A 17,930-nucleotide genomic window follows, 5' to 3' on the forward strand; every position below is an offset into this window, starting at 1 on the left:
GGGGAGAAGTTACTTGAAAACTGGAAGAGCAGCTACAGTATTTTACAAATTAGAACTTTCTTTTAAAATGCCTAAGCATTCACCTCATGATAACCCGACACAGCTTCAGCTTGTCTGTGACAATTAGTGCACACAAAATGTAATCATGTACTGAAACTGGCAACAAGAAGATTTAAAGTTCTAAACTCTAAGCATTAAAACAAATAAACAAGATTAACCACTATGAGAAATGAAAAAACTTCTGTTTATTACTGACAGCGCAAGTTCATGCCCTCTAAAATTTTTCTCAGAAAAAAAAAACATTAACCCTGAGTCAGAGCTAAAGGGCATGACCTATCTTAGGAAACAAATTCTATACAGCATGCAGTTGAAAAGGGTGGAATGGACTTCTGTTTATTTGCACCCCTTAAACAAACAAAACCACATAGATCACCAAACACTAATTTTGATAAAGAAGAAATCTGACCTTTGTGTTCTGTAAATAACGGTTATCATTGCAAATGTTACTGCAGTAAGCAAACCATAGTCTAGTCCCAGGAAAAGAGAAGCCACAAAAGCTACCACCCAGATGGCCTAAAACAAAGAAAAGGTCTGAATTATTATGCATCTTTTCCTGTTAACAACAAAAACAGCAGCATAACCCAACTTCAAAACCTGTGTATCACTTCTGATCATGAATAGGCTCTAATGTAATCCATCATAATGGCAGATGGGAATTGCCTTAACCTTTCAGAAGGGCATAAAAGCTCATGGCACTCTTAACATCTGACAAACTCTCACATATTAATTCATGCCTTAAGTCGTGTTCTACCATCATCACACTCCAAATAGCTTAGGATAAAAAAATAAATATTCAAGACCTGCAAGTAGCTCTAACTCAGTTCCATCAGCCAGTTCATCCAGGAAAGAAATACCACCAAAATGTTCCTGCCAATAAACTCTTAGTTCTGACCCACTCCAGCCAGGTTTTTGGTTTGTCTTAAAAGATGGCAAATACCTTCAAGTGGTTTTCTTTGTTACTCTGTTTTCAAATTCTTCAGACATTCCCACAGCCTTCAGTGCAGTTCTACAGAAACACTGCCAGAGCTTCGCTTTTACTACAACCAAACTACTACTGACCTGAGTTACAAGATTGTTGAACAACAACAAAAATATTCTTGTCTCCAACAGATCACTCTCCCAGGGTGCTTACAGCTCCCTGTCTTATGTTCATCTGCAGTACAACACTAATTTGTAATTTCTTGATAAGTTTCTACACTGTTCTGGGGATAGCAACAAATTTAATATAGTAAATTATATGCACTGAGCTGTGCAATACTCACCAGCTCGATCTTACTGGTTCTCCAGAAGTGCATGATATCTCCAAACTGTTTAAACATTCCCTTCAGGTTCACCATGACAATTGCAGCTAGCACTGTCTAAGAACATGACACAAATGCAATTTTCAGAAGCGAAATAAACCCAATGCCAAGTAAGAACTTCAAAGTATCACAAATAACTATTTGTGTGCTTTATAACTGATATAAGTCCACTGAACAGATGTTCTATTTAAAAACTCACAGCTTTTCAGGTAGTTCAGTGGACATGTGCTTTTACTGCAGCTGCAGAAATAGCAAACCAGTTCAGTACAGTTTGATTTACTCTTTCCTAGCAAGAGGAACCACATGCTCCTACACTTCATGCTGCTACACTTACACTGCCTGAAGCAGTAGACATTGGACTCTTTTCCCAAGTAAAAAGTGACAGAATGAGAGGAAATCACTTCGCTGTGCCAGGGGAGGTTTAGATTGGATATGAGGAAAAGTTTCTTCATGGAACTGTTTGTCAAGAATTGACACAGGTTACCCAGGAAGTGGTTGAGTCACCATCCCTGGAGATATTTAAAGCGAGTAGATGTGGCACTTAGGGACATGATTCAGTGGTGGGCTTGGCAGTGCTGGGCTAACAGCTGAATGCAATTCTCTTAAAGGTCTTTTGCAACCTAAACAATTCTAAAGGGGAATTGCTTGAAGGTATTCTTATGTTCTAAAGACAGAGTCCAGGATATCCAATACTAAAAACAACAACAAAAAGCACGATGGGTTGTTCGAAACACTATTTATTTCTAGGCTAATTTACAGCAAAAAAGCATACAAAATTTAAAAGCTTCTGGATCAAAGCTTAACTGTTGTTAACCCTCCCACATTCTCAAGTTCAAGCAATACTCATGGGCCTCTGTTCACTGTCAATGCAATGTCTAACTTGCTAAGCTCCCTTACCTGTGGAAGTGGTTCAAAAAGGTATCCAATAGCCACAATTACCAACAGAACCATAATTGCAGAGAGTGTACCTGCAATCTGAACACAAAAAAGGCAGACATTATTTAGAAGTGTCCCCAAGGGGAAATATTACAGATCAACTAACCCCTTGTGCTTTCAACAAGGTTGGTTGGTCAAATGACTTTTGATTCCTTCCATTTAGTTCACCCATTTTGCCTGTCATGCTGCTTTCTATCCTGGCCCAGTCTGGATTTGAAACATGGGAAACTTCAGTTATTTCTTCTGGCCCAGGCAGAGAAATACAGCCATCTAGATAAGCTTCAGACCTGAGTGGTGGAGATCCAACGAGTATAAACTTTGTTTGGCTCAAGATTTAGGTATTTAACATACCTGAGTTCTTCCACCGGTGCTTTCCTGGACAAGACTCCGAGACATTGAGCAAGTGATTGAAAAGGTTTGGAAAAATGACCCCACAGAGTTGCATATTCCCAAGGCAATAAGTTCCTGTGTTAAACAATAGAGCAAAAAAAAAGCCAAAGGCAGTTATACTTAGCAGGTATACCAAGTTGGAGCTATCCATAGATATTAACAACCACATCTTATTTACAGTGCTTTCTAGCAACTTCATTGTAGAGAATAAGCAACCTAATTGTAGCTTATATTTGCAGTCCTCACACATGCACAAGCTGATGCATGTTGAATCATCTGTTAAACAAAGTCTCTGATGAAATGCTGGAGACATTTCCCATCCCTAAATGTTACAAGAATTAATCAGACTGAAAACTAAAATAAATGACAGCACTGCTTGTTTTAAGCATTTCTTCATCTTGGGGATAATTTGAGTTTTAACCCTGAATATACATGAAAAATGTTTCCTCATGCAAACACGATTCTTTGCTTCTCACCCTAAACTACATGTTTAAGACCATGAGCAGCCTTGCCTGTGTTTCCATGAGTGGTAATCCATTGCTGTACATGGAAAAACCAGTGAGTATCCACTGCTTCATCAGGTAGAGCCCACATGAGAACTGCTCCCGTGAGATAAGAGCTCCATCTACCTCAGTACAGTGTTTCTGATGACTAAGAAATTATTTGTTTCTAATGAAGCCTCCCCAGATTACTCTGCATCTTGCTGTTTGTAACTGAGTGATCTGAGTCATACATTTCCAATAGTTCTCAATGAGTTTTTCTCTTTTGCATTTGTACAATCTGGTTTTGGACTCATTTAAACACTTGGCATGCACTGCTACTATGACAAGGAGTTCTACAGTTTAACACCCAGGTGAAGTAGAATCTGGCACCTCCTGAGGAAAAGATCTAGATGCTGAACTCAGGTCAGTGATGATTATGTTTAATGTAAATAGAACTGATTGCATTCATGCAGCTACAGATTTGTCCTCTTTTCTCCTTGGGAAACAGAGCACAATGACATGAAGGATGAGATTAATCTAATCAGATGTAAAACTCTGTAGGTAAACTCCATTTACTCTCAGAGGAAGACAGTAATTTTCAGAAGGGAGAACAGCTGATCTGTGCTGTGTCAGATGTGTGCTCCAGGAGATGTGTTACAGCACAGGAACTCTTATCTCCCTTGACACCACAATGATATCGACCAATAATCCAATTGCAATATTGATTCTAAATTGCACAGGAAGGCCAGAGTAGGTGAGGAGGACATATAATTTTCATTTTAGGGAGTCCCTAAACACAGTCCTTATCACTCAAATCATGCTCAGAATGCCAAGTACAGACAGGGCCAATTGCAGAAAATGACAAGTTGCCCACTTGCAATGGGTGGGAATAAGAAGAAATTATAAAACATAATTGGAATTTTTAAACTCTAGACAAGTTCTTTGACACATAAGGTACTGTATTTATCCCATGGGAACTCTATGCTTTTCTCTATTACAGAAAGCAAAGAAAATGTAGCTGCTCATCAGGACAGTATGGCCGAGTAATGTCTGTCCCAACAATTAATATTCATACATAATTCCAAATGTAGCAGAAGTAGGTGTCCCAAAATGAAGCTAGAAGTGAAACTGGTTATCTAAACACAGCCAGAAGAAGAACTTAAACTAGTTCCTGGCCTTTAAATGTGAAGGCTGTCAAAAATCTGGCCTGATTCCACTATTGAAAAAACCCTCACTTTTGCCAATATCACACTCTACTTTAATGATGTAACAAAGGTGCTACTGAGAATTTTCAACAAAGTAACCCCACTACTTTTACCTGATTCCCATCAATGGTGTAACCATGTTTAAGGGCAAAGATCTTGGCCATTGATACAGCCATTGAAAATCCAACTATTGCTATTGCTACTGCATCCACAAATAGTGCTGGGATGAGCTGAATCTCCGGAACTGCTGGTGCACGTAACCTTGGAGATTAAATTAATATTTATAAATTAATACAATAAAAGCTATATGCAATACAGAAAAGGCACAGTCTTAATAAGAATGTATCATACCTACCCTTGAGGAATATTCCCAACAACATCCACTTTGTATGACTCACTCAGATTCATTCCAGCTGAAACTCCTGTCCCAATAATGACCTAAAAATCCACAAACACATTTGTAAACATTATCTAAAAAGAGATAAAGCCACCCGAAGAGATATAAAGGTTAGCTGACTATGATTAATACACACAAGGGGTTACATGTATTTGTCAATCAGTTTGGCATGAGTTAGGGGCTAAAAAAGCAGATAAGAAGGAGGAAGCATCATCATTTTCCCTTCATCATGTCCAACTCATCTTGATTTTACAAAGTTTTTCTGTAAACAGTTAAATGGAACATGCTATGGTATGATCTGAATCACTTGAACTCCCTTTGCCTAAGCCAAGGTCAGGCAAGTTATTATACTGGAAAAATCAAATGCAAGGACACTCCTGCCTGTGCACAATGGCATATTTTCATGCAGAGCCTATTACCTGTAAAGAGAACTGATGCAATAGTGAAGAAAGGAACATTGTTTTGCTATTGCCTATCAAAAAATACCCTATTACACCACCTCCCTCATCTCTCACCAGCATCCCTTTTCTTTGTTCCTTCTATCTAGATTGTGCCCATAGCTTCAATTATTCCCTTTCTTGAATCCATTATGTGCAGGTTGTTTGAGAGCTGTAGTAATCCAAGAACTCATTTTTAAATCAAATCACTTTTAAAGGCAAAAGATTGTCTGAGCTGCAGGCTTTGTGTGCATTATGATAATCTGTTTTATCCACGCATTTTAGAACAGTTGTTCAAAACAGAATCAGTGCTGCAGTCAGTTATCAGTCTCAGAAACAGAGAAAGGAAGTATTAAGTCCTGATGGTCCTGCTCTTCTTTCTGCTACTGCACTTCAGAAAGTGAGCAAGCCCTGCAGAACCTCTGAACAGGCATCTGTAAGCACCTTCCTTCAGGAGAGGGTTCTGAGCTCTTGGACTGCAAGTGGGAAATGCCACTCAGAGGGATGTCTTGCAGAGACTCTTGCAGGTGCCCAAACTCCTGGATAGAGAGGGTTTTACAACACATATATATGTACCCATTGCTTTAGGGGACTGGGGGTGTTTAAACCGCTTTTCAATTCTTCTTTGTGGCTTTATGCTCTCCATATGGGCATACCAGTTCTTAATTTTAACAGAATCCAAACCTTCAACTGTATCAAGGCTCAAATGAATTATGTTCAATGAAGTTACTCTCAAGCTCAGTAATATAAGATAGAACATGAGATAGTTTCTACAGCTTTAGAATAGCTATATAATTTAGCCATAGAATCTCCCAGCTGGCTTACCACAATGATCTCCATAGGAATAGGAACTGGGAGCTTCTTCTTAAAGCGGAGATTGATTTCCTTGCCAATCAGCAATAGAACAATGCATGTTAATCCAACAATCAATGCAGCAATATTGGTTGTTGTTATCTTTGAAAGCACGGCAGCTATGCTCTGTAATATACCAGAAGCATCATAATTATTCTTAAGAAAATAGAATCTTCATGGAGATTTGCCACAAAAGAGCAAATGTTACACTGCTTTTCAGATGTGGTTTCATTCAAAATTTATAACCACTGTGAACAGGTGCCTCACCAAAATACCCACTGTTCCCACAAAACACAGAAGACTAGAGTATCTCAGGCAGAGAAATGCACTTGAATCATTTACAATATCAGTGTTCCTTAAAGGGGGAAAAACCTAGGAGAAAAAACTCTAATGGAGGAAGAAGTCTAAACTAAACCATGTCTCTCATCATCAACATTTTCACACATATTCCTCAGTGGCAGCTACCTGAAAGCAATAAATGCAAACTCCTGCTAATACCTTCAAATATTTTTTGGCAAGTCACATTTACTTAGAGCTGCATAAACTATTCTGAAACAATAAAGCTGCTAATAGAACCACTGAGGTTGCCATAACAATATGGTTAAATAACAGTGGTCCAGCAATGCTGCTGAACTGACCCTTAATCCAAATAACTTTTAACTGAAAACATTTACTAAAAGGGTGTTAGAAAAAAAACCTGCTGGAATACACAAGTTGCTAGAGGGTAAATGATTCTCCATACCAGTTATTCCTCCTTCCACTGCATTCAAATAAATAAATAAATAAATAACCTCTGGAGATGTCTTTGAAAGAAGATGAACATACTTTTCCTTAAGCAGATGGAAAATTGCAGCAGCTGTCAGGATGTTATACATTCAAGATGTCCTGGCAGTATACATCTTGAATTTATACCTTCCCTTCTATTTGTTTGGAAATTAGTATGACTGGTTCCCAGATCAGTGAACTAACAGCAAATTTTGGAATTAATCATTAATGCAGACTTGTTTCCAAAAGGTTTGTTATAGCTGCACAAACATACAAAAAGATTCCCACAAGGCATTTTCTATAGCCTACGTGTCGTTATTGCTGGGCCAGCAATCTACTCAAAAGCTTAGGTTTTCACAAACAAATGAGATCTTCCCCTTTCTTCCACTCAAGAGTGTAAAGATTCTGAGAGTAATACTTTCTAGCTTTGCAGAACATGCCTGATCTACAGTAAAGCATTTCAGGACCACATTTTCCCCCAAGGCACAAGAGACCTCCTTCAGTGAACAGTATCTGTCTACATCACAAAACTACATTCAGCAGAATCCTAAAGTCTGCCCATCTCAGACTATGCAGATCGATCAAGTCACACTTGAGCTGCACTTTCACATATTCATATACTGCTATGGCACCTAAAGATCTCATACCCAGTGTTCAATACTGAAGCTTATTCTACTCAGTGCCAAGTAATACATAAAAACACGAAAAGGCTTGACAACTAGATTCAGACAACACAGAATTTGCATGTTTAGTAAATGTAGTTACTCACATATACAACTGAGAGGGGCCCACTGTACCGGCTAGTCTTGATGCCGAGGAAATACTTTAATTGGGAAGTAAAGACATGAACTGCAGCTGCAGTGGTAAATCCTCGCACCAGAGGCTCTGTTAGATAGATGGCCACAAATCCAAATCGAAGGAAACCTAAACACAACTAATGAAAAAGGGAAGTGTCAACCATGTGACTCCCCCTATAACCTGAATACAGCACACGCACCCCCGTCTCTCCCTTCCTCAATGCCCAAGGCAGATCAGGCAAACCTGAACTTGGCTTTTCTAAAGCCACAGTTCAGTAAGCAGCTATCAATGCACCCAGTCTTCCATGCCACTGGCAGGTCCAGTGTGAGATATGGGTATGTTACATATGCATTGTTTGTATGCATTTATGGACAGATTAGAGAACATCAGTTAAGTTTTTCTGATGGGATAGGAAAAAATGAAAAGGGGGAAGATCCCATTTTTCCCAGCCCAGCTAAGATGGCAGATAAAGTCCTGCCTCCAATGTATCCATCCCCAGTTCTGTTACGCGGCTGCCATGAAGCAGCCTGTGTTCTACCTGGAGCAGTGCAGAAGCACAAGTCGGGTGACAGGGCATCCACCATGACCCAGCACCCCCTGCAAGTCCAGCAGCAGCAGCTGAACTTGTCCTTACACCAAACTGTGAGCACATACCTGGATAAGTCCTGAAAGAAAGGCAAGAGCCACAGCTACCTGCACCCTCTTGGTATCCCTAGCACTGTAATATTCAAGGACATCTGTAACATTAGTAGAATTGTAGTCCACAGAAATAATTTCATCAGGCACTTCTCTCACAGCAACGCCACCAACCATCATACTAACCACAGCAAAGGTGCCTGAAATAACAGGGAGAGGAAAATAACTGGTTAAAATCCTGGCAAGTTTTTTTTTTTTTAGGAGTGGTTCTTACTGAGATATGTAGAATTACACTAAAATAAGAGTTTTCTACCTTAATAATGTATTTTTTAGTGCCCAAATCTGCTCCAGTACTCAGCACCATTAAGGCCAATTAGATGGTGAACATACACCTCTGCAGTAGGTAAGCACCATCATTTTTTTCAATCTCAGTTTCTGTTTTGCAAATTAAAGATTCATTCTGGCCACACAGACAGTTGACTGCAGGAATGAAATTGTAGTTCAGGAGTTCACAGCACACATTTCTAGATCTAATCTGATACGAAATGCTCTTCTATTGCTTCCAAAGTAAAATGGATAAACTAACAATAAAAAGTACTGGTTATGTTCCAAACATTTGTGTTTCTCCTATGCACGTAAATTTGAATCTATAGAAAACAACTGCACTTTCTATTTCTCCAATTTTATTTTTTACAACTTTATTAAACACACATACACACATACAGACAGACTTTCAGTTATCCATACAGATATACCTATTGATATGTGCTTGGAGGTTCCAAAAAAAGTATATAGAAAAACAGGATAAAATGAAGAATATAGGCCAAATACTGGGGGAACAGCTGCCAGCAAAGCATAGGCTAAACCTAGAAAACAGACACAAATATGTATGTTAAGTAAACAACAAAAATAAACCATCTGAAGCAAAGGGATTTAAGCCTACTAAAATTTAACTCACCTAATAGGAAATCTAGAGACTTGTGACATTTAAAAAACAGGTCTTTCAGTGAATACTCTTTAAAATGTATAATACTCTAGGGCAGTGCCTAGAAACACGATGGGTTGAGTCAGGAAACCAAAGTCTCTAATTACAGGCACTGCAGGTGTGTGTGTGTGTGTGTACTTGTGTGTACATTTGTGCACCTGTTTTGCCTTTGTGGGTAGAAGAACCCCTTAATAGCCAAAAGCCTTTTGTTGCTTTTGTTTTCATCTGCAGAAGAATTTAGTTAGAAACTCCCAAACCCCCATAACCAGTGGGACAGATTTGATTTTCTCCTCCTTTTCTGATCAGACATGGTGGGTGTTCATGGCAACCTATAACTGATTAAACATTCCCCTCCTCCCTCACCCCAGAATGGCTGGGATGACATAACAGGCTATGTTTCCACAAAACATGCTTCAAAATGTAAAATAAGCAGAGAATAATTTCTGACAATCTGTTAAGGTCACAGAGCTTATACAGTCTGGTATTCTTCCCAAAAACAAAGTCCCTTTTTGTCATTAAGCCCTGTCCAGTTCCATGCGGTGGAATGCAATCCACATCGTCCCTATCTGTAGTGGGGGCTGGCAAGTACACCAGTGGAGCTGTGGGGAAACAGCTCTAAGGGACACCAGGGAAGAACATCTCCCACAGTGTTCCCCCTCTGTGTGACTCAGGGTGTGGCTGTCATGGGACCAGGCTCACAAGCAAATGATGTGCACCATGTGATATGGCCCATAACTGTCCCAAGCAGCTGCAGCCAAAACAACAGCTCTACACAGCTTGTGTTAATGAGAATTGACACCAGAACAGAACAAATGGGCCCCAATGAGAAAACACTGTATCCTGCCTTGGCTTGGTTCTGCACTCTCACAAGTGCAGGCTGGTAACACCTGAGGAAGCTGTGTGTTTTTGCCACAGTTGGGCAGACTGGTCCAATGGCCCAGTACAAATTCCAAACACAAGCAATGGTTCACCCACCATGAAGAGCCAGTGATACTCAAAAACACTTCTCCCTATTAATTTAAATTGGGAGACAAAGCATCAGTTTACAAAAAAAGTAAACCAAAGGGATCTTCTGTGCCATCCAAATGCTCTTCTAGTAACTCAGAGGGCCTTGTTTGAGCCTGACTCCTAACCAAAAATTCAAATTTCCATGAGAACTAGACTGATGGTATCATTTATGCTCTTGCTCCAATGAGCACTTCATTAAGTACTTGTGAAACTCATCCCACATATGTTCTCTGACCCAAGGGGTACCTCTCCTGACATCAGCAAACACCCTGTATTATATATAACAGCCAGGCCTTTAGTATGATGATTAACTTAACAGTACAAGTAACCAGAACAGAAAATCAGTGTTCAAAAGTGGGAGGGTGGGTCTGTGTGAAGTTCCTGATCTGAATACCCTTTTATTCCCTTTCATTTGTACTGGCTTTTTTAAAGCCTGTCAGTGCCAAGGAAATAAAGAGATATTGACTTGATAGGAGGCCATGGCTTGAACACCATGGTCATTGTTGTTCTGCCTGGAATGATTCCCAGGCATCTTTGAACTCATGCTTGCTATAATTACATCTATTCCAGAAAAATGAAAGTTCAACTTTTGTGTTTTAAGAAAGCGAAAGATTAGGAGCAATTTAAGGGCATGTTTACAGTCACCAAACAAATAGTGTTTACTTTAAAACAGAGACACAAAATTAAGTATAAAGTCCACTGCTGACCACTTATATTTTAGTGTGCTTTCAGGTCATGACATAAATTATGTTTCGTTATACAACTGGCAATGTTTGTATCTAGTATATGACAGATATGACTGAAAGTTAACCACATTAGCTATCAGTTTAAGATAAGTTGATGCTTACATGTGTGGAAGAAAAAATAACCTTAATTATGAAACACAAAACCAGGAAGATTCAGAAATAAAAAAATTATTCGCACAGTCTGAGGATTTAGTTATTTTAACGGGTTACCACCTATTAAAATCTTGGATTTATAGATGAATTTTTCAGACCTGCCTCCACCTAAAGTGGAACAAGTGAGATGCAAATATGAAATAAGTCAACATTGAAGTAAACTTATATATGCTTAATTACATCGCCCTGTGGACAGGGCTCTGCAGAAATGAAAGAATTTCCTTGACTCCAAGACCTCCTGGAAAAATCTACTGAGACTGTGGCAGCTGTTGTGAAGCTGCCATTCCCAGAGCAGTGGGCAGCCCATAATGATATTGCTGTAGATGTGCTGTTGCTTTCTAACCTCCTAACACTTCTGAAACCACTAATAGTAAGTGTCGGGCTAAACAAAAGATTCTACTGGTCCATTCACCAAGAGCTGAACAGAATAGTCAACACTGATTTTCTCTTTGTCCTCCAGAGCCTGCTCCTGGTTCAGGACCAGGCTCCACTTAGGGTGACACTTCCAAGTAATTTAACAGAAATTTCCACAGATTTTCAGTCTTGTTACAGATGATACTTTTGACTTATTTCCACCATGCAAATCACTGCCCACTATTATGGTTCCAGCATAAACTGGTTACTTCTAGCCTTAGTGATCAGTCTTTGGATTCTTGCATGTTCTTCTCTGGTTAAATTTAGTTTGGTTACTTCACACCAGTTGCTCTCTGAAACATAATGTCTGTATGTCTGTTAGATACTGCTACCCTCTGTAGGAAATTTGCCATGACTTTTAGGACAATGAAATCAGTAAGTAATATGGTGCATTCAGCAAAAGTTTACACATTCTCTTGAAGTGTGGAAAGTTGTTCTGCCATTGAGAGCTGTGGGTACTGATTAGAGAGGGAGCTTCTTTCAGAGCTTGGTGCATATCACTGACTTGCAGTTTTAAGGGGATCATCATTCTGGGCTGGTCTGCAGAATCCATGCTGATCTCCACACAGAGCCCTGAGATACACATCCTGTTCTCAGGAGCACCTGTTTCAGGATGCCAAACACTACCATAAAAGCACACAGAAAAAGCAAAGAAGAGATAATTAAATCTAGAGGTACACTCACCTTGAGGAAGCTGCATGACCCCAGTGCTTATTCCTGAGATAATGTCTCCTAATAAGTATTCCTTCACTGGGTAACGAGGAAGCCATTTTAAAATCGGTAAGAAACTGTAAAGATGAGACTTGGCTTTCTTAGAAGAACAACTGGAAATACAAAGCAGAAAGAAAGTTAGACACTAGCAGGGGACAAAATGTTGAAAAAATTGTCTTTCATCCCTATACAGGAAAATTAAAGGCAGGCTCGGACTCCTGATGACAATAATTTCTGGACATGCTTACGCACAAGCAACTACGCCTCCAGTTAATTTAGCCCTTAATCACATGTTGGTGCTGTCCACAAACCTTACGGAACTGGAGAAGAGAACTAAAGTCTTGTGAGGCTGGAGGTCAGTGGGAAGTAAAACTGTTCCACTCTATGCACAACTGAGTGGCCACACACCACCTTTTACTGAGATCATTGCTAGTAACAATCCCCTGAGCATAACTTGCTTCCTGGTAGTGTTTTCACTCATCATAGTACTTTGCAGTGCTTTTTCCCATTTACTATTTGTGTGCTTTATACTTTTTTTGATCATAACATTTTACATTATTATGCTTTAAAAATGCCAGATCTATTAATTTAACCAGTACTTGTTACTATCACTGAAGCCAGCAGCACTGACCCTTGTGGCTCTTAGCAGAGCCATTAACCTTCTGAAACCCTGACTCATGACAAATGAACAGAGCCAGGAAACACATATCTCTATCCAGTACTGCTATGCATCATGCTTTGATTGTACTGTGGTAAGTTTAACCTTGGGTAAAAATGTGATACTGGGATTGTATAAATGCTTTCCTGTGTAGGGGAACTGCAAGAGAATTGCAGAGAATTGCAGAGATTTGTTAGCATTTCTGAATTGCACAGTGAAGAAGCTTGCTGCTACAAGTGAGGGAGCCATCCACACTTCTCCATGTTTAAGTAGACTGCATCACAAGAAGGAGGATTTTGATCCACATTTTTTTTATTCAGGATAGGTAAGTTTTCTGAGGTGGAATTAAATGTCTTTACCATTGAAGTCATTCCATAAACCAAAGCAAATCTCCAAATGTCAAATCATGTGAACAGGAATATTTTATAGAAAGCAATCAGGCAGAAATAATTTGTTGTCCTGCAGAACAAGGTTTGAGCAAGAAATTGAAAAAACTCTGCAAATGAAGCATGGATAAACATAAAGCCAAAGAGAACTTAACTAGAACTTAAATCCCCTGGTACCACAGAGCAAGAGAAGCACAGTTAAAGACATTTCATGTCTAACCAGATGATACTTAGATTCCAAGGCAGTTAATTAAAAGCTACAGAATGCCTTCAGTAAGTTCTTATTAGACTAATAATTTAGATTTCTACACAGCTATCACACATCTCCATTCTTCTGTGAAAGGATCATGTGAAGAACAAATTTGGCTCTAAGTATTTCCACATAAAAAGGACAGATATTTTTCTGGGTCTTATGAATTCATGTCACGTGATTTGACTAACAGTTCACATTCCTATGCTGCATATTTTCCTTCTGCACTTTGATGAAGGCAATTCAACTAATTTATCCAACATTTTTTAATACAATTATACATTAACATTAAAAGCACATATATGACTTCTTCCCAGTCTTGCTGAATAGTCAAAGCAGAATTAGTGGTTTTATCTTTTAGGTTTCTTTGAAAAGATTACCAGCTAATTGCATGAATCAATTAAGAATTATAATATTTCTAATCAATAAAACAAAGTCAAGACAAAAAACCCTACCGACAAGAATGTGCAATCTTCTGCCCTAAGGTCTGAGGGGTTCTCTGTTGCCTGTGCAGCTGTCCTTGCAGGAGCTCCTGGTTGTATATCGGTCTCTGCACACAATACCTTTGGGTTTGCTCAAGACACGCTTCTTGTTCTTGAGCATGTTCCATAGTTGATCTCACAGAGCAGCAGTGAAGGAGCAACAGTTCCACAGTCTCCACTGAAAAACCTGGTTGCAGACAAAATAAGTTTGGTTGCCTTTTTAGCCTCAGATTTGGCATTTCTGTTCAAATAATGTATTCTGACAAGCTAGAGACAAGAACTGTGATTGCAGTCTAATTAAATAATCTGTAACAGCAGTAAGAAAATAAATCACACTCACTCTTTCGTATATGCAAGCTATTAATTTATGCTTCTCTTGTGTAATGAAAGCTTTCGCATTAATTACTTTGTAAATAATAGCTGAAACGAACTTGGAAAGTTGTATTCATGTTTATCTGGATTTTCCCTCAGTTTTTAAAGAACATGTCCCTGTAGGAGGGAGATTCCTTTACTGCTGAGTTACTTCCTGCTTACTCACAAACTGGCATGTCCATTATCAAAAGACAGAACTCTGACTTTAACACTGAGAAACCCATTTCTTTCTTCCAGATTGTCAGTTGCTTCCTGCAGCCATCCACCTGCTTTCCCCTCTATTTCAGAGGCTTCTTTTTGCAAACAGAATCTCAAGGATGCACAATTCGCTACTTTCAAACAGTTCTTATTTCAATGGGTGTACCACTTACTGCTATTCTCAATCTGCACTGACTAAAACAAGAATCGGGAGATGCGCCCAGTGTTAAAACTAGCCAGAAGGTTTGTAAGGATCTCTTTGTCTGTCTGATTCAGTGCCACAAACATCTTAACATGTTTTAAAGGCACTCTGCTAATTCCTTTGCCCCATGTTTGCTGCTTTTAGAAATACTGGGCTAGAAACACAACTCCCAGTTATGAGCAAAGTGACAGGACTGCTATGTTGTTAGGCAGAGATGCTGGCTAGTGCCACATTCGATGACAGAACGTGAGCGCAATGGGAAACAGAGCTATCATTGTGAACAAGGCCTTGGGCTCAAGTCCAGCAAGTCACTTAAGCATGTGTTTGCCTTCAACCAAGGGAGCTAACCCAGGGGTGGTTCAGGTTTTAGCTGTACATCAGTGCTTTTCTGGGAAAGGGTTACCACGCAGAAATTAAACAAATGCTACCTAAACACCCAGACAAAGCTAACCATGATTGGTCCAACATTCTGATTCAGCAAATACAGTCAAGACCATCAGCAAAATACCAATATTGTTATCTATGCAATAGACTTCAGTCTGATGAAAGTGCTAGAATTTTCCACTCAGGTCTTGGTAGTTTCTATCTCTTAGGACTGATACAACCTAGCTTCTCTTCAGTTCTCAGTAATTTGTAAGCAACATTTTCCTTACACTGTTAGTCACAAAAGGATATTTTCATTAGAATTCTAATTTTTTTATTTACACCACATTCTAGATTGGCTTCAGCTTTATTGTGTGAAATAAAGGTGATCCTGCTTGAGTAGGGAGGTTGTAATCTATGATCCCCAGAAGTCCCTTCAAGCCTCAACCATTCTGGGATTCCGTAATGGTCCCTTATGTCATTATTCACATAGAATCTATCTTTTCCAGTGATTGATGTGTTCTGGCAACATTGGCCTGATCTACAAATTAAGAAGTAATTTTAATCAGTCCTAAACAGAAAATCCACTCAAATCAGAACAAAAACTGCAGCTGCATGCAAAAGACACAAACCAAATCAGTTCAATGGCTTGGTTTTGGCCAAACTTCTCCAACAAAATGAGAATGTAATATCAAAACATTTTTAGCCAAGGTTTTAAAAACATGCACTCTGCCTTCTCTCTGCTACAAAGGACAGCAACACAAGACAGTGCCCTGTTAACCCCAAACAATTCAGGTCCCAAATTTCTACATTTGAGTTTGTTCAGCTTCATGTAGATTGGTTAATATCTGGAAAAGATATTATCTGGAAAAGATAAACACATAAGTTTAAAATGTAAATCTATACCTGGAGGGGTCTGGAAATCTCCAGTTCTGTACACATGCTCCAACTCTTCCAGGTACTATAAGCATATGCAGAACAACAGAAGTTCCATCCTGCCTCTGTTTTTCATGGTAGAAAAAATGATAGAGGTGTATTTGACTAACCGAGCAAAGCTCAACTCTAAATCAGTTATCCAGATCATGACAAGTTTGGAATACTAGCAGAGGTCACAAGCCAAGTTTCACCACCACTCAGTCTGAAGGTTTTTAAGCTGTACATTGAACGTTTCTGATTCAGTTAGAATAAGGAAGTTACACTGCACTGAATCATGAGAACCAGCTAACATGAAAGTAAGCTTGAGGGAGGATACGAGAGGATCTTGTCTTTACCTTCACAGTGGATACAAGAACGTGGAAAACAAATCACATGTCATTAAAAGAGGTCCTAAATCTACCTAAAACTACTGCTAGATATATCATGTTCTATTTTTCCATGTCATGTCACCAACTTCATCTTAACAGCCCTGCATAAGCATGTTCTCTGATGGCAACCTAAAATACTAAGATGTAGATAATACAGTAACAACTACAGTCTTTAATATCATCCCTCTCTTTTGCAAAAGACACAGAGAGCAAGATTGAGATGCTTGTCTTTATGAGCACTGTCCATAGAATAGCAAAATAGTAGCATTTCATGACTAGTTTGAGTGTTTCTCCAAGTGTTTGCTGTCTGACAAACTGCCAACACAGTTATCCATGGCTCAGAAACTGAGTCTTGCCCTTCACTCCCAGAATGCTTGAAAAGCAGGTACTGCCATTTTCATGAAAACAAAGCTGACTGCTATGATTTCTGAAAACTCACAGACCTTTACCCAGAGGAAGAGAATGGCAATGGTGGATAGTGGAACACTGCTCTTGGACAACCTTTGAACTTCATGGCAAGAATAAAGTTCAAAAGCTGTAAGAAACACTATCGTTAATCTTATCAGCCAGATATGAGTTGAGTTGAAGTAGTTAAAACCTGTATGCAAAAGACTTAAGAGTTGGCAATTCTTTATCTCACTGATAAAGGCCTGTCTTATGTCTTTACTGCTATTATCAAATTGAAGGTGTTAAAGAAAAAAAAAAGTAGAAGCAAACATTAATTTATAACACTATCACTAATAAATTAGCACTTTCTCTTCCCAATCTTAGCTGATAAAGGAGGTCTGTCAAGCCATCTGCACAGATTTTTGTAGAGGACAGTAATTTTTGATCCAAATCACATGAGTCAGAGTGCAACCATAAAATTTCTAGGGACAAAGATTTGGCTGCTGTTCCTCAGATTCAAAATACAACTATGGGGAGGAAAAAAAAAGCCAGAAGGTGGAGATATTAAGAATGGTATACTGTGTGACTGTTGCAGCTTTAATAGGCACTTTTGCTCTTAATGTGTATCTAACCTGAATGTGTCTGAACCGCCTAAGGAAATGGGGGAATCAGCAGCAAATCCATTGTCTTGCCTGTTTTAAAAGAGCAAACCCCCTTTCTTTTGGAAGCTAAGCACAAATTGCTTTAAATAGCAGAAAAGCACAGGTGGACAGTACTACTACTGTGTTACAGTGTGTCCTCTGCTAGAGAACCCCAAGTTTGATCATGAACTAAAAAGTCTACAAAATATTTTGTGTCTCCAAGCTTACAAATACAGGTGACTGCCATCAGCCAAAGGGCTGGTGGAAATACTGCCATTCTATGTAAAATATGTTCTCCCAAATGTACACTGAAAGGCACAGTTACTGCAAAGTCTGTTCCTACTGTCTGAAGAGGTGAGACAAAAATCCGGGTGATTTTAGGAACCACATAATGGCTCATTTCTTTCTTTC

The 17,930-nt window shown here is 39.1% G+C and overlaps 1 protein-coding gene across 7 annotated transcripts in view; it reads right to left on the reverse strand.

Annotated features, from left to right (window-relative positions):
- Positions 1-17,930, reverse strand: part of SLC26A5 (solute carrier family 26 member 5) — a 36,132-nt gene that overhangs the window by 10,607 nt on the left and 7,595 nt on the right. For 4 of the 7 annotated variants that reach the window (XR_005604420.1, XM_039570504.1, XM_039570506.1 and 1 more), the window contains exons 3-14: positions 14,026-14,239; positions 12,250-12,389; positions 9,015-9,125; positions 8,278-8,459; positions 7,595-7,759; positions 6,034-6,186; positions 4,730-4,812; positions 4,488-4,635; positions 2,649-2,762; positions 2,259-2,336; positions 1,323-1,418; positions 467-573 (exon numbers count right to left, since the gene is read on the reverse strand). Coding sequence is in view for 6 of the 7 variants with exons in the window: in XM_039570504.1 (XP_039426438.1) it covers positions 467-573; positions 1,323-1,418; positions 2,259-2,336; positions 2,649-2,762; positions 4,488-4,635; positions 4,730-4,812; positions 6,034-6,186; positions 7,595-7,759; positions 8,278-8,459; positions 9,015-9,125; positions 12,250-12,389; positions 14,026-14,180 (1,532 nt within the window). In the remaining variant the exon portion in view is untranslated. Of the gene's footprint in view, positions 1-466; positions 574-1,322; positions 1,419-2,258; positions 2,337-2,648; positions 2,763-4,487; positions 4,636-4,725; positions 4,813-6,033; positions 6,187-7,594; positions 7,760-8,277; positions 8,460-9,014; positions 9,126-12,249; positions 12,390-14,025; positions 14,240-16,093; positions 16,172-17,930 lie in introns of those variants that run through there. The other 3 variants (XM_039570505.1, XM_039570508.1, XM_039570509.1) reach the window with 3 other exon arrangements.

This window comes from Corvus cornix, chromosome 1A (genome assembly GCF_000738735.6).
Source record: "Corvus cornix cornix isolate S_Up_H32 chromosome 1A, ASM73873v5, whole genome shotgun sequence".
Lineage (NCBI taxonomy): Eukaryota > Metazoa > Chordata > Aves > Passeriformes > Corvidae > Corvus > Corvus cornix.